The 12,636-nt window shown below is 50.3% G+C and overlaps 1 protein-coding gene across 4 annotated transcripts in view; it reads left to right on the forward strand.

Annotated features, from left to right (window-relative positions):
- The window catches only part of Uroc1 (urocanate hydratase 1), a 30,078-nt gene that overhangs the window by 13,121 nt on the left and 4,321 nt on the right, over positions 1-12,636 (forward strand). For 2 of the 4 annotated variants that reach the window (XM_008828601.2, XM_029561334.1), the window contains exons 15-18: positions 1,751-1,821; positions 4,230-4,328; positions 6,829-6,928; positions 8,438-8,519. In XM_008828601.2, coding sequence (XP_008826823.1) covers positions 1,751-1,821; positions 4,230-4,328; positions 6,829-6,928; positions 8,438-8,519 — 352 coding nt within the window. Of the gene's footprint in view, positions 1-1,750; positions 1,822-4,229; positions 4,329-6,828; positions 6,929-8,437; positions 8,520-8,887; positions 8,931-9,819; positions 9,976-12,636 lie in introns of those variants that run through there. The other 2 variants (XM_029561333.1, XM_029561332.1) reach the window with 2 other exon arrangements.

The raw sequence follows: 12,636 nt of genomic DNA on the forward strand, positions 1-12,636 counted from the left end.
CCTGGCTCTGTTACTTTTTCTGTTACTTTGGGCCTGTGGCAAGGCAGCACAGCATGGTGGGATCACTGGGTGGAAGGAGGACTGGAGTCCCAACATTCCCGTCAGGACTCCACCCAAAATTACCTCATTTCCTCCCTCCTCTTAGAGGTTTCATCTCCTCCCAGTAATGCTATGGGCTGGCAACTAATCCCCCAACACATGACCTTTGAGGAACATTTCATATCCAAGCAACAACAAACATTCAAAGTTACTGAAGCAGACTTAGGTGACCAACAATCACAGCCAGGGCTTGCTATGTAGGCACTGCTGGGCAGCCCTTGACAAGCTGCAGGCCTCTCTGGCCCAGCTGCTCTCCTGCATGTCCCTTATCCTGGGGTGGGTAGGGCACTCAAGCACTGCCTGGTGTGAATGCCACTGGAGCCTCTGATTCCCTTCAGCTGCCTTTTATGAGCACGTTGCCCCCATGCCTGACTCTGTCCACAGCCACCTGATGCTCAGGTTCTGTAAGCATCAGCAGCCCCCAAGCTCATCTTGGGTCATGGATGCAAAGGTTTGGTTCTGCCTCTTTCAGTTGGGTGACTGTGGTCTTTCTGTGTCTACATGTTCCTGTCCCTTTCTTAGAACACACTGTCCTTTTGGAATGCATTTGTTGTTGTTGGTCAAGTGCAAAGGGACGGCAGAAAACTTCTTCAGTCATCAGAGTTCCTACTCCCGTTTCTTCATCATTTTCCCATAGGTCCAGGATGGCCTGTCCCCTATGTGGGTCGGTCAGCCTTTGCTGCTTGCTCTAAGATCCTAGAGCACATTTGAACCCTGCTCCCTACTTTAGGTTCAAGGGGCTATGGTAGGGGTTCAGGCCATATAGTTCTAGGCCTAGAGAAGCAGATGAGGGACAGCCAGGCCACCTACATGAGAGGAGCCAGGCCAAGTGGAGAAAGATGCTGAGGTTTTATGATTTATTTTTACTTTATGAGTGTTTTGTCCATATGTAGGTAAGAACACTGTGTGCACACCTTGTGCCCACAGAGGCCAGAAGAGGGCATCAGATCCCCTGGAACTGGAATTAAGGAAGGGCGTTAAACAGCATGTGGGTGCTGGGAACTGAACCCAGGTTTCTTGGAAGAACATTAAGTTCCTAGTTCTGCTCTTAACCACTTAAGCCATCTTTCCAGTCCTCATTTTATATACACTTTTTAGAGGACAAGTTTGAGTATATTAACATTCTCTCTGTTGGCTGCTCTCAACTCCTCATTGCTGGTCTGATCTTGAGCTATGAGGTGCAGCTGTGCACCACAGTTGCCAGCCCACTTCCACTCACCCTCCTCAGATAGGATAAGCCATTCCCACCTCGGGGCCTTTGTGCTGGCTATTCCCGCTGCTTGGAATTCTGTTCCTACAGAGATTTTCAGCATTGGTGACTCACCTTCCCTTTCCTGGGGAGTCTTTATCCCCCAAGACTTCACCCTCTCATGTTGTCATTGCCAACCATAGTTTTTGTTCCTATGCCTGGCTGGGTGTCTGGTATACAGTAGGTCCTCAATAGTTATTTATTGATGGAATGAATGCATCAGTGGTAGGCTGCAGAGACCCATACATTAATTCATGTTATCATCAGCCCTGCTGGTTCCTGAAGTTGGAGAGGCTAGTGACGGGGGCTGAGGGGTAGGCTCCTGTGGGTTCCAGGCACCTATGGCAAGCAGTAGGGGCCCCTGACAGTGGACTGTGACAGCCCTCTCCTCTCTCCCTGCAGTGAAGGCCTCTGTGAGGCTGCAGTATGCAGACAACATCCGCTGGATCCAGGAGGCTGCCAAGCACCAGCTGGTGAGAGCTCGGCCTTGGGTCAAGGGCATGCTGTAGAGTGTTGGGGAAGGCTGGGCTCTCAAGAGAATGCCCAAAGACAGGTGCAGCCAGAGGGGTCTCAGCACAACCCTGGCATCAATGTGCCACACCTGAGAGGTACAGACTCTGCACCCTGTGTGACTGTTGGCAGTGGTCCTGCGGTGGCCACTTGCTCCAAAAAGATGGAAAAAAAGCCAGAGCTGGGTGGCAACATAGAGAACCTGGAACCTTTGGGCACTGTTGGCAGGAGTGTAAAGCCACATGATCCAATTATCCCATCCTGCAGTCCTAATGAACTGGAAGCAGGTCTCAAGGTCCTATTTGTGCACACCTGGTTATAGCAGCAATACAGTAGCTAAAACACCAGGGCAAATCAAGGGCCCACGGGTGGATGAATGGATCTACTAAGCATCTCTCCCTTATAATGCAGCAGCAGAGAGGGCTGTTCTGCCAGTCACTACCAACCTGTGTGGACATGGAGGGCATGATGCTCAGTGAAATAAGTCAGTCATGGAAGACAAACACTGTAGGGTACAGCCCACATGTGGTCCCTAGAATAGGCAGGGAAGAAGAAGCAGAGTGTGTGTCAGGGCCAGGAGGGGGTCAGCATTTAATGGGGACAGAGTTCCAGTTTGGGAAAATGAAGAAAGTCCTGGAACTGGATGATAGGGCTAGCCACTCACTTTATGCCACCAAGCAGAACACTAAAAGCTGATTGCAATGGTCAACTTTATGTTATGTATATGTAATTTACCAATATTTTTTAAGATGGAGGATAAAATAGTAGCCTGGTGCTCTGTAACAGTGAGCAGGGTTGTCTTTCATCCAGTTACTCCAAAAACAGCTCTCTGGAGAGGTTAGCCTGTAGGAGGCAGGAGCAAGAGTAGGTGCTGTGACAGTCTCAGCTGAGTGCCCTGGGTGAGTGGCTCAACCCCCATCTGCAAAGCAGAGGTCAGGGTGCTATGTCTTAGAGCAGGCTTCTATGGCCTTCCCCAGACACAGGCCCAAAGCTGAGCACACAGGTGAAGGTGCACACCAGAAGGAGAGAGAAGTATAGGATCAGGAAAGGTGTCTGAGGTTATGGATGGGCTGCCATGCCTGCCCTGCTCTTGTAGGGTGCTGGAGATCTTCACACTTTTGCAGCAAGTGCTTTATCCTCTGAGCCATCTCCCAGCCCCTTTCCTGGAACATTCTTGTTTTCTTTTAATGTGTATGGGTGTTTTCCCCGCATGTATGTAAGTGCACCCATATCATGCAATGCCCGTGGCGGTCAGAAGATGGTGTTGCATCAGATTCCCTGGAACTGCAGCTGTAGCTGCCATGTGGATGCTGGGAACTGAACCTGGGTCCTCTGCAAGAGCAGCCAGTGCTCTTAACTGCTGAGCCATCTACCCAGCCCCTCCTGAATTCTTTATTGGTGGGTGGTTAAATCTGCAGGGACAGATGCCAGTGATGCAGGTTATATTCCATTGCATGGAGAGACCACATTTTACCCATCCACTCCTTGGCTGCTGGACACCTGTGTTGTTTCTACATCCTGCTCTTGTGACTGATTCTGCCATGTTCATGGGTGTGCAAACACTGACACCCTGGGGAGCTGGATTAACCTCTATGGGGTGGGGCACAGTGAGATGTTTGGCAGCATCCCTCCCAACACCACCCCCAAAATGTCTGCAGCCATTGCCAAGTGGTGTCCTGATTGAGAACCATGGGGCTAAGAACTCATTTTCATTTTTGGAAGCTGATCACCAATTCCTTCCAGAGGTGCAGTAGCTGGGGTTTGTGGGGGATGACAGAGATAAGCACACAGGGTCCAACTCCCAACCTGTAGGGGGGTTACCTCATCTGTCCTATGGGCCTCGGTTTCCTCATCTGTATGATGGAGTTTGTGATGAGAATTCAGTGTCCTCCATGACATTCCCAGCTGTGAATTGTGGGAAGAGAGCATGTGGAATGAGTCAGGCTTAATTAAGTCTCACATTAGCGGTGCTGTTGTGATATAGAAAGGGCTGGGGCAGAAGCAGGGTCTACAACAGGTAATCTTCTAGTGCACAGGAGTTGGGAGGTGGTCTCTGAGTCTATTCCAGGGGTGAATGCTAAGGGTGGTGGACATAGAGAGGAATCAGGTGGCCCAGACCTTGTGGGAGGTCCACTTGTAGGCATGCAACGGCCCACCAGTGTGGCTGTCCAGTGGGCTGGATGTGAGAGGTGCCCACAGCCCCAGGCTCTAGAGATGTTCTGCATCTCTAGACCCCCCCTAGATGGGCCATCAGGCTGCAGTTGGCCAAGTCACATGGCCCTAATGTCACCCATATCTCCCTCACACTAACAGCCCCTGGTGTACATGTATCTTGACTGAGTAAGAGTCTTTCTCATTCTTCTCTCTGCAGGTGGTAGGCTCCCAGGCGAGGATCCTGTACTCAGACCAGAGGGGTCGTGTGGCCATTGCCATGGCCATTAACCAGGCCATTGCCAGTGGGAAGATCAAGGTGACATAGCCTGTGCTTTGAGGGGACTCATAGACACATTTTTTTATTACACAGGCCCTGTCTGGGGCTTCCTGCCTGTGCCCCAGCCTGCCCTTTCCCACCTCCCCAACCTTCTGGGAGAGGCCTCTGGCCTCAGTGATGACCAGTGCAGAAATAATGGGCCAGCCCTTGCCTGGGAGCTTTTGCCCTCCCCCAGTTGAGGCCCAAATGGCTACCTTTGTAGGGAAACTGGGTTCCTTGAAGGCCTGCGACTCTGTGGAGCAGACAGGCAGAGGGGCTCTGAGAGGAGCTACTTTGGGTCCCAGGCCCTGCTTGGGAGAGTAGAGACCACAGAAGGTCTAGCATCCTCCCAGCACCCCCAACTCTGAATATGTAACAGTGGTGGTGGAAATGGGGACAAGGAGATACCAGGCCTATCCAAATGCAAATCCTGACACTGTCCCTTTTGAAGTGATCTGTGCAAGTCAGCTGCCCACTCTGGGCTTCAGTTTCCCTATTCTGTAAAAAGAATATCATGTTGAAACCTCAGATGTGGGTATGAGAATTAAATGAGTCACAATCCACAAAAGTAATGCCACACATCTTTTCTGAGTTACAGTTTTTGAGCTGTGACAGACACAGAACCCCAGGCACTTGAAGGAAATCGTTGATCCTCTCAGTCTCTGCCACCCATTTTCTGATCGCATCTCTGTCTGAAGTTCTTGGAATGCTAATCAGAGGTGAAGGTGAAGTGATGGTGTAGGAGGCCATCCCCACACATGGCTCAGGGTTAGAGGCCAGGGTGGCACTGGCATCAAGGGCAGCGGTTCCCTATTGGGGGAGCACAGCCAACAGGCATGGCTGTTGGGCACTTCCCTGAAGCCCACTGTGTGTGTGAGGGATGTTGAGAAGGCCTCACTGTCTGGCATCCAGGCTGACTGGCCACCAGCAGGGAGGCAGCTGACTGAGCATATGAGAGTCACTCCCTCCATCAGTCATTCATTGGACAATGCTTGGTGGAGCGCCTCCTTTGTGTGGTGTGTGGAGAAAACTACAGAGGGCAGGGTGCACATGGTCCAGTATAACGAAGGGAGATTGATGCAATATAACTGTAGATGTAAGTCAGGAGATGTTTCCAGTTGGAGGTGAGCCCTAGGAAGAACATGAATGAACGTGGTGAGTTGAAGAGCTGTGGGTGGTTAGAACAGGCCCTTCTGAATGGCAGACAGTGAGCTGAGCCCTGAATAACCAGAGGTCCCAGAAGGCAGTTTCATTGCAGAGCTGACATCATGGGTACAACATGGCCTGCTCAAGGAAGGTCAGGACAGTCGGAAGGGCCCTTGAGTTCTGTGGGGTCTCTCAACCTCTCAGCAGAATGCATCCTTATATTTTGGGAACCACTGGAATCCCTGGGCCCACTGTGGAGGGTTGGGAAGGCAAGCTCCTTCATTGAGGCACTTGGAAGAAGATGGCAGAGCTGGGGCTAGGAACAGCACTACCTTGCTGGAGGCAAGTAGCAGTCCCTGTGGGCACTGGGGACTGCCCCCCGCCTGACCAGAGCAAGGACCAAACTTGATTGTGCAGGTGCCCATATCTCCCCCTGCATCAGCTTGCTAACTCCTGGGCCCTTCTGCCTAGCTCCTTCCGTCTGATTTTGCAAAGTTCCAGAGAACTTACTTTCATAATGAGACCAAGCTGGGCACAGTACAGGTAACCTAAGTGGACCTGTCCTCAGCTCCACCTGCTGCACCCTCAGGCTTAGCAGCGTTCCACCACATGGGTAGGAAGCAGCAAAGCCCCCCACTATGTTCACTGGATCCCCAAGGGTCCTGAAATCTTTGGAGTAGATGAAGCTCTGTCCACAAAGATGTGGGGGATTTCAACACCTGACAAGTCTTTGTCCTCAAAGACAGTAGCAGCACAAAAAGGTTCCTAGAAATTACCTTACCCAGGTACTCAAGGCCCAGAGGCGGGGGTGGGGGTGGGGGTGTGATGTGCCCAACATCATACAAGGAGTTTTGTCCTTTGTCCAGATATCTGCTTCCCAGATCACTAGGGGAGACTTCCCAGATGTGTCCAACCACACTCACACACCTAGAGTTATCTGCCAGCCCCTTTCCTCACTGCAAAGGTTCAGGAACCAAGCTTCCCAAGGGTAGAGCCCAGACCTGGTATAGCATGTACATGTTTACACCCCAGCTTACTGGATTACAAGCTCTGTGGCACAGGCCTAGCTCCTTAGCTTCTCTGTGCCTCTCCTTCATTTGCTATGAAGCCAGCAGTCCTACTGTCTGGATGGGGTTATTGTGAAGCTTTGTGCTCTAACAATGGTGTAGCACATAGGTACCACCTGGCTCACAGGAACCCATTAACAGCTGCAGTAGCTACTTTTTAGAGTGAGTCTCTGTTCAGGGGTGATGGGAATCCAAAGGACCTCTGTAGTGGCCTAACCCTCATCCTCTACCTTGAGCTGGGCATCCCTGGTGGACACTATTGGCAAACGTATCCTCCCAACCCACAGGCACCTGTGGTCCTGAGCCGCGACCACCATGATGTGAGTGGAACTGACAGCCCCTTTAGGGAGACTTCCAATATTTACGATGGCTCTGCCTTCTGTGCAGGTGAGGAAGACCAACGCATTGTCTTTATTTAACATTATTTGCTGTGGGAGTGCACACCTACAGTCCCAGTGAATCAGGAAGCTGAAGTGGAGGGCATCGCTTGATCCTAGGAGTTAGAAGCCAGCCTGGGTAACACAGAGAGACCCTGTCTCAAAGGGAAGAAGCTGTTCCCTGTCTTTTTCAGATTCTAGGGTTGCAAGCTCTCCACCCCCTCCTCATAGCTCAGCACCAGGAGCAGGAAAGCATTCTAAGGTTCCCCCATCTCTTTGTGTACCAGGGGTGGGGTGGAGAAAGAGACACAGAAGGAGCTACTACCATATGCCTGCATCACCAGGACATCACAAAGGCAAGTCTCAGGCTAGCTCACACCTGTCCTTGGACATGTTAAATGTTTGAAGGCAACCAGCTGGGCTCTGCTTCCCCACAGGGGTCTTGATCCCTAGGTTACCAGCTTCATGGTTGTCTGACCACAGCAAGGCAGTTGAGGAAAATGAGACATGAAATAATGAAGAATGGTTAATCACTTACAGCCAGTGAGGACACAGTGGGGCCACTAACAAAGCACTCCCCCACAACAAAGGAAGCCAGGGACTCTTATTAGGGAAACTGGTTCATGTTCACACAGGAAGACTCCTCACAACTGAGCATGCTCAGTTGTAGCTCATGATTCTTCATATATCACTCATTCAAAAAATGTTGGACAGGAATGCCTCCTGGGTGAAGAACTGAGTGAGACAGTCAGTGAAATTTTGAAGGACTGTTGACAACATTTAAAGGGGCACCCCACCCACACACACTGTGTGTAGGTGCCCCTCAAATACCTGCCCAACAGCCAACATGAGAGCCTGACTTCAGTGATGGAGATGTCATTCATTTACAATCCCTGCCCCCAGTGTTTAAAAATAGTTATTTTTATTTTATGTGTGTGAGTATTTTGCCTGCATGTATGTAAGTGCACCCATGTGAGCAATACCCACAGAGGCCAGAAGAGGGCATCGAATCTCATGGACATGGAGTTACTGTTGTTAGCCGCCATTTGGGTGCTGGGAACTGAATATAGAGCCTCTGTAAAAGCAGCCAGTGCTCTTAACCACTGACCTATCTCTCCAGCCCCAACCCCCAGGTATTTTAAAGGTTGGAAGAGGTGCTCTCTGAATCTCTGAGCCAACAACAGAGCCATATGCCTTTCTATTCTGCTCTTTCTGCTGCTAGACACCAATGGACATAGAATGCCAGAGGGTGTGGCTGTAAGGAAGGGTGACAAGAACAACTGGGCTCATCAGTACCGCCTACAGAGGGTGTGGCTATAGGGAAGGGTGACAGGAACAACTGGGTTTATCAGTTCCTTCTGCTTTCTTAGCTTCTGCTACCTCTGGACTTGGCCCGACTGTTCCCCACTTGCCAACTGTCATACTGTCCTTCAGTCTGGAGAAATAGCATGAGCCAGGTCAGGTCCCCACAACCACCCAGTGCAAGAAATGATGGCTCGTGCTTGCCCTGTTTTTGCAGACATGGCTGTGCAGAACTTCGTGGGAGATGCCTGTCGTGGAGCTACCTGGGTTGCCCTTCACAATGGAGGTGGTGTAGGCTGGTAAGAGGGTGTCAGAAAGTAGGCTGTGGGCTGATGGGGAAGTCTTGGAATTCCTTTGAATCGGAGCCAGGTCTGGGAGTACTGAAGTTCTGGGACTCTCCTCCCTGAACACTTGCTCTACTGAGAGCTTTGTGCAAATGCATTCCTCCTGGAATGGGAACTTCCTCCTGGGACCCAAGGGACAGAATGTCTGGAGGGAATCTACAGAGAGCATTCCAGCAGTTCAGTGCACACCTCTGTACCATACAGTCACAGAGACTCCAAGAGGACAGCCACGTCTACGTTTGTTTGCATACTCTCATTCTCACTGTAACTGGGAGTGTCCATGGTTCCCAGGACAGGGGGCTGAAGCTCCTCTTTCTCCCCAGCTTACAGCTCTGTTCATCTAGACCAGTTTCCAGTCATTATGAGGTAGGGAATGGGGGATGGGGGAATTGGGTCTTTTAATGTTAGCTTTCTGTCCTTTTACAAATAAAGATCACCAGCTTATAAAAGGTTTGTTTGGGCTCACAGCTACAAAGGTTCAGTCCATATCAGCTGGCCACATTGCTTTCAGGCAACACAGTGTGGTGGGAGCCTAGGGGTGGGGGCAGCAAGCAAAACCATTCACTCATGGCAGGGAAGTGGAAAAGAAGAGACCAGGGTCCCACATGATCTTGCAAGGGCACTTCCTAAAGACTTCTCATCAGGCCCAGCCTCTTAAAGTTTCCACCACCTCCCAAAAGCACCAAGCTGGAGACCAAGCCTTGAACACAAAGGCCTTAAGGGAACATGTTAGATCCAATGTAGTGGTCTTGTTCTAACTGGTGTTGGCATTTCCTCCACTGCTGGGAGTAATAACTCAGATTTGTTGGCTATGGACCATGCAGCAGCATTCACCAGCCCCTTTCAAATGAAAGAAAGAAAATGGGTTTCACAGATGAAGAAATTGAGGCACAGAGAGTTTGCCTTTGCTCTGAGTTTCCTGTCCAGACTCCCTAGACAAGGCCAAAGCTGGATTCCTGGCTGCTTTGAGCAGCGGGAGGTGCTGTGGCCTCAGACAAGGAGGATGGCTCCACATATCTGCCCCCTAGCCCTAGTCCTTGGTCATTTTGGAGCTGACCTCCTAGCCAGTGTGGACTGCATCAAACAATTTTCTCTCCTACAAAGTCAAGTCCTTCCACAAATGAGCTTCCCAGAGCATTTAAATGACTGGCTTGGCTTCTTGCCCACAGAGGCTGGAATTCAGAGCTGTACCCCAGTCAGGTGGCTTTAATTAATGGAAAATGTGACCCCAAGGCATGCTCTTTCCAATGCACAGACTGGAAAACAGCAGAACAGACAAGAAGTCCCTGATTATCATCGGGTGCCTAGACATTTCAGTACTGGAAGTTCTTGATCAAATCTGGAGTGGAAGAGAGTGATTGTAAGAGATTGAGCAGCTAGCTCGTCCAAAGCCCTGCCAGACAAAAAGCCACTGCAGGGCTGGGGCTGCAGCTGGGAGGGTGGGAAGCCCTGGGTTCTGTCATCACAGCAGAGAGGTGAGGGATGTCTCACAACTGTTGTTTCTCTGAGGATAAGCCATACCCAGTTCTGTGGCTATATTTTCTTCCTTGTTTGATAGAAATCTACGTTTCTGAGCTGTGAGTGTCCTAAGCCTTCCCGGCTTGCTTTTCCAGTTTCTGGACAGTCTGCTGGCTCCCTGATGAGGGCTCTTCCCTGCCCAAGGTCACCATCCACCGACTGTGTGTCCATTTCAGTACATTCCATGGCTTTGGTCTCTTCACAACCCCTCTTTCAGAGCGCCTTCATAGTGACCGCTTTTGTGCTGTGTGTCTACGGGTCGTGCTTGGTGAGGGCACCAACCAGTTGGTTGAAGCTCAGTGTGCTCATGTGGACTGCTGGGCCATGCCTACATGACAGAGTCATCTCTCATAAGACGGAGAAGTTGTACCTCAGCAAAGACCTTTGTGGTCTCCTGTTCCTATAGGGGCAGATTACAAGGGGGACAGATTCACTGTTAGGCTGTGAGGCATTATGTGTCACAGGGTCATCTCAAAGACAGGCTGAGTCAGCTCGGGCAGTACCTGAGACCGTGCAGCCGGGTGCATAGGAGCACACCCAAGGCAAGGCGGCTTCCTGCTAGCCTTCCTGTGCTCGCATCCTCTCTTGATGCCTGCTGCAGAGCTTTCCAGCTTTGCCCATACCTCAGGGTTTGGGGTTCTGGAACATCAATGGGTTTTCAATGGCCTTGAGCCACCTTGAGGATGAGCTTTCTGCAGCTTATGGATCCCTTCGCTTGTTTTGTCTTCATCCTTGCCCTGGCATGTTAAATAACTCCCCTGCAGTGGTGCTAGTGGAGTTTGGGGAGGAAGTGAGAATTAATGCTGTATCTCACCCTCTGCCTTTTCCTGAAGATTGGCATTTTGTTCTCATTAAACAGTCTCGAATGTGCCCAGGAATCCTGACTGGATGTGGTTTAAACACAGGTCTAGGATGGAGATTGGGGGGAGTGCCAGCATCTCCAACAGTCTCCCAAAAGATGCTGATACTACTGGCCTGAGGAACATGCTGAGCAGCCAGGGCTTGGAGGGCCCCATGGCTCTGCACATCCTTCAGGCTTCCCACCCCTGGTGCAGGTGTTAGCACACTCACATGGGCAGCACAGCAACACTTTCATTGAAAGCCTGTGTTCTGAGGCCAAAGCTAAGCTGGTGTCTGTTTCACATTGACAAGATGGGCATACTAGTTGCCACTGCTTTGTGGGCTAGCAGTGAAGAGAAAATACGTTGTTGGTGATAACCACTGCTTATACAATAGGTCATATGTGTGGGGCCTTAAAGCAACTTCATATGTTAGCTCATCAGTTTACTCCATCTGGCATTTATTTTATTGTTCTTTATGCATGACATAGAATTCTGCTTTGGGGGAGGGGTGCTAAGGATTGAACCCAGGGTGTCTTGTGTGATTCTACCTTAATTTTCCTTGGAGGTACAATTAGTTATCCCAGTAGTGTTGGTGAGTAAGCTTCAAGTCCCCATTATTGGCAGTGCTTTACCATTCCCACCTTCTTTGGTTGCACATATTCTGAGGTCTGTTTGCTGAGAGCTGGCACCCTTGGTATCTGACCCTCTGAAATGCAGACTCCCAAAACAAAGCTATAGATATCCCCAAAGTCCCCTCTGATGGAGGGGATCAGCCTCCAGTAGGTGAGAGGTGATGATGTGGGACCCATTTGGAGCATCCTCACCAAAAGGCACTGTACTAGTCATCGAGGGCACAACTTAAGGGTAGAGCAGTGGCACTGGTTCCATTCACAGGGGATCCTCAGTACATGGAAATGGGGGATACAGGAGGCTCCCAGAGGCACAAGGGTACCCTAGCAACTGCCTGGTGAGAACCTAACTGATGGTCCAAGCTAAGCACAAAAGCACCTAAAATTGAATGTATATGAAGATCTGAGATATAGGAAACCATATGCACACTTGAAGGGTAAGAAGATGGAACAGAATCGCTGCAAGGGAGGACTGAGGCAGAAGTCAGTGTTTGTGGCAGGCAGTGGTGGCCACAGCAACACTAAAGGTGTTTCTAGTATGTGTGACTGAGAGGGAAAACACAGCAGGGACCAAGGTTGCATCCAAGCTGCAAGGGCAGCTATGTGACCTTTATATCGACCTCAGAGGAAAGTGGAGAAGGTTATCCCAAGGTTAATGGAGAATAGCCACAGGGCAAGCACACAAAAAAGCAGAATCATATAACTGTGCCTAAGATCTGAATATATCTATTCAAGAGCAAAAGAAAACAAAACATGCCAGAACCCAGGGGAGATGGTGGAAGCAGTGCTCAGAGATGTGTGAGCTAGAAAACAAGAGCTATTGAAAAGAAGAGAAGAACTCAGCCTTTAGATCAGGCAAGGGGAGGCACGGCATGGGACACTCAAAAGAGTTCCTGAAGCAAATAAGAAGAAACAGGGGAGAACGAGAAAAGGTAGAATCGGGAGTACAACTGAACTGAGTGTAACAGAACCTCTTTGCCATTACAGGACAGCAATGTGTGTGTGTGCACGCGTGCATACGTGTGTATTCTTCCCCAGTGTTGCGAATTATATTCAGAGCTTTGTACATGCTAGGCATGTACC

Source organism: Nannospalax galili, unplaced genomic scaffold, assembly GCF_000622305.1.
Source record: "Nannospalax galili isolate Female #2095 unplaced genomic scaffold, S.galili_v1.0 scaffold332, whole genome shotgun sequence".
NCBI classification, from domain to species: domain Eukaryota; kingdom Metazoa; phylum Chordata; class Mammalia; order Rodentia; family Spalacidae; genus Nannospalax; species Nannospalax galili.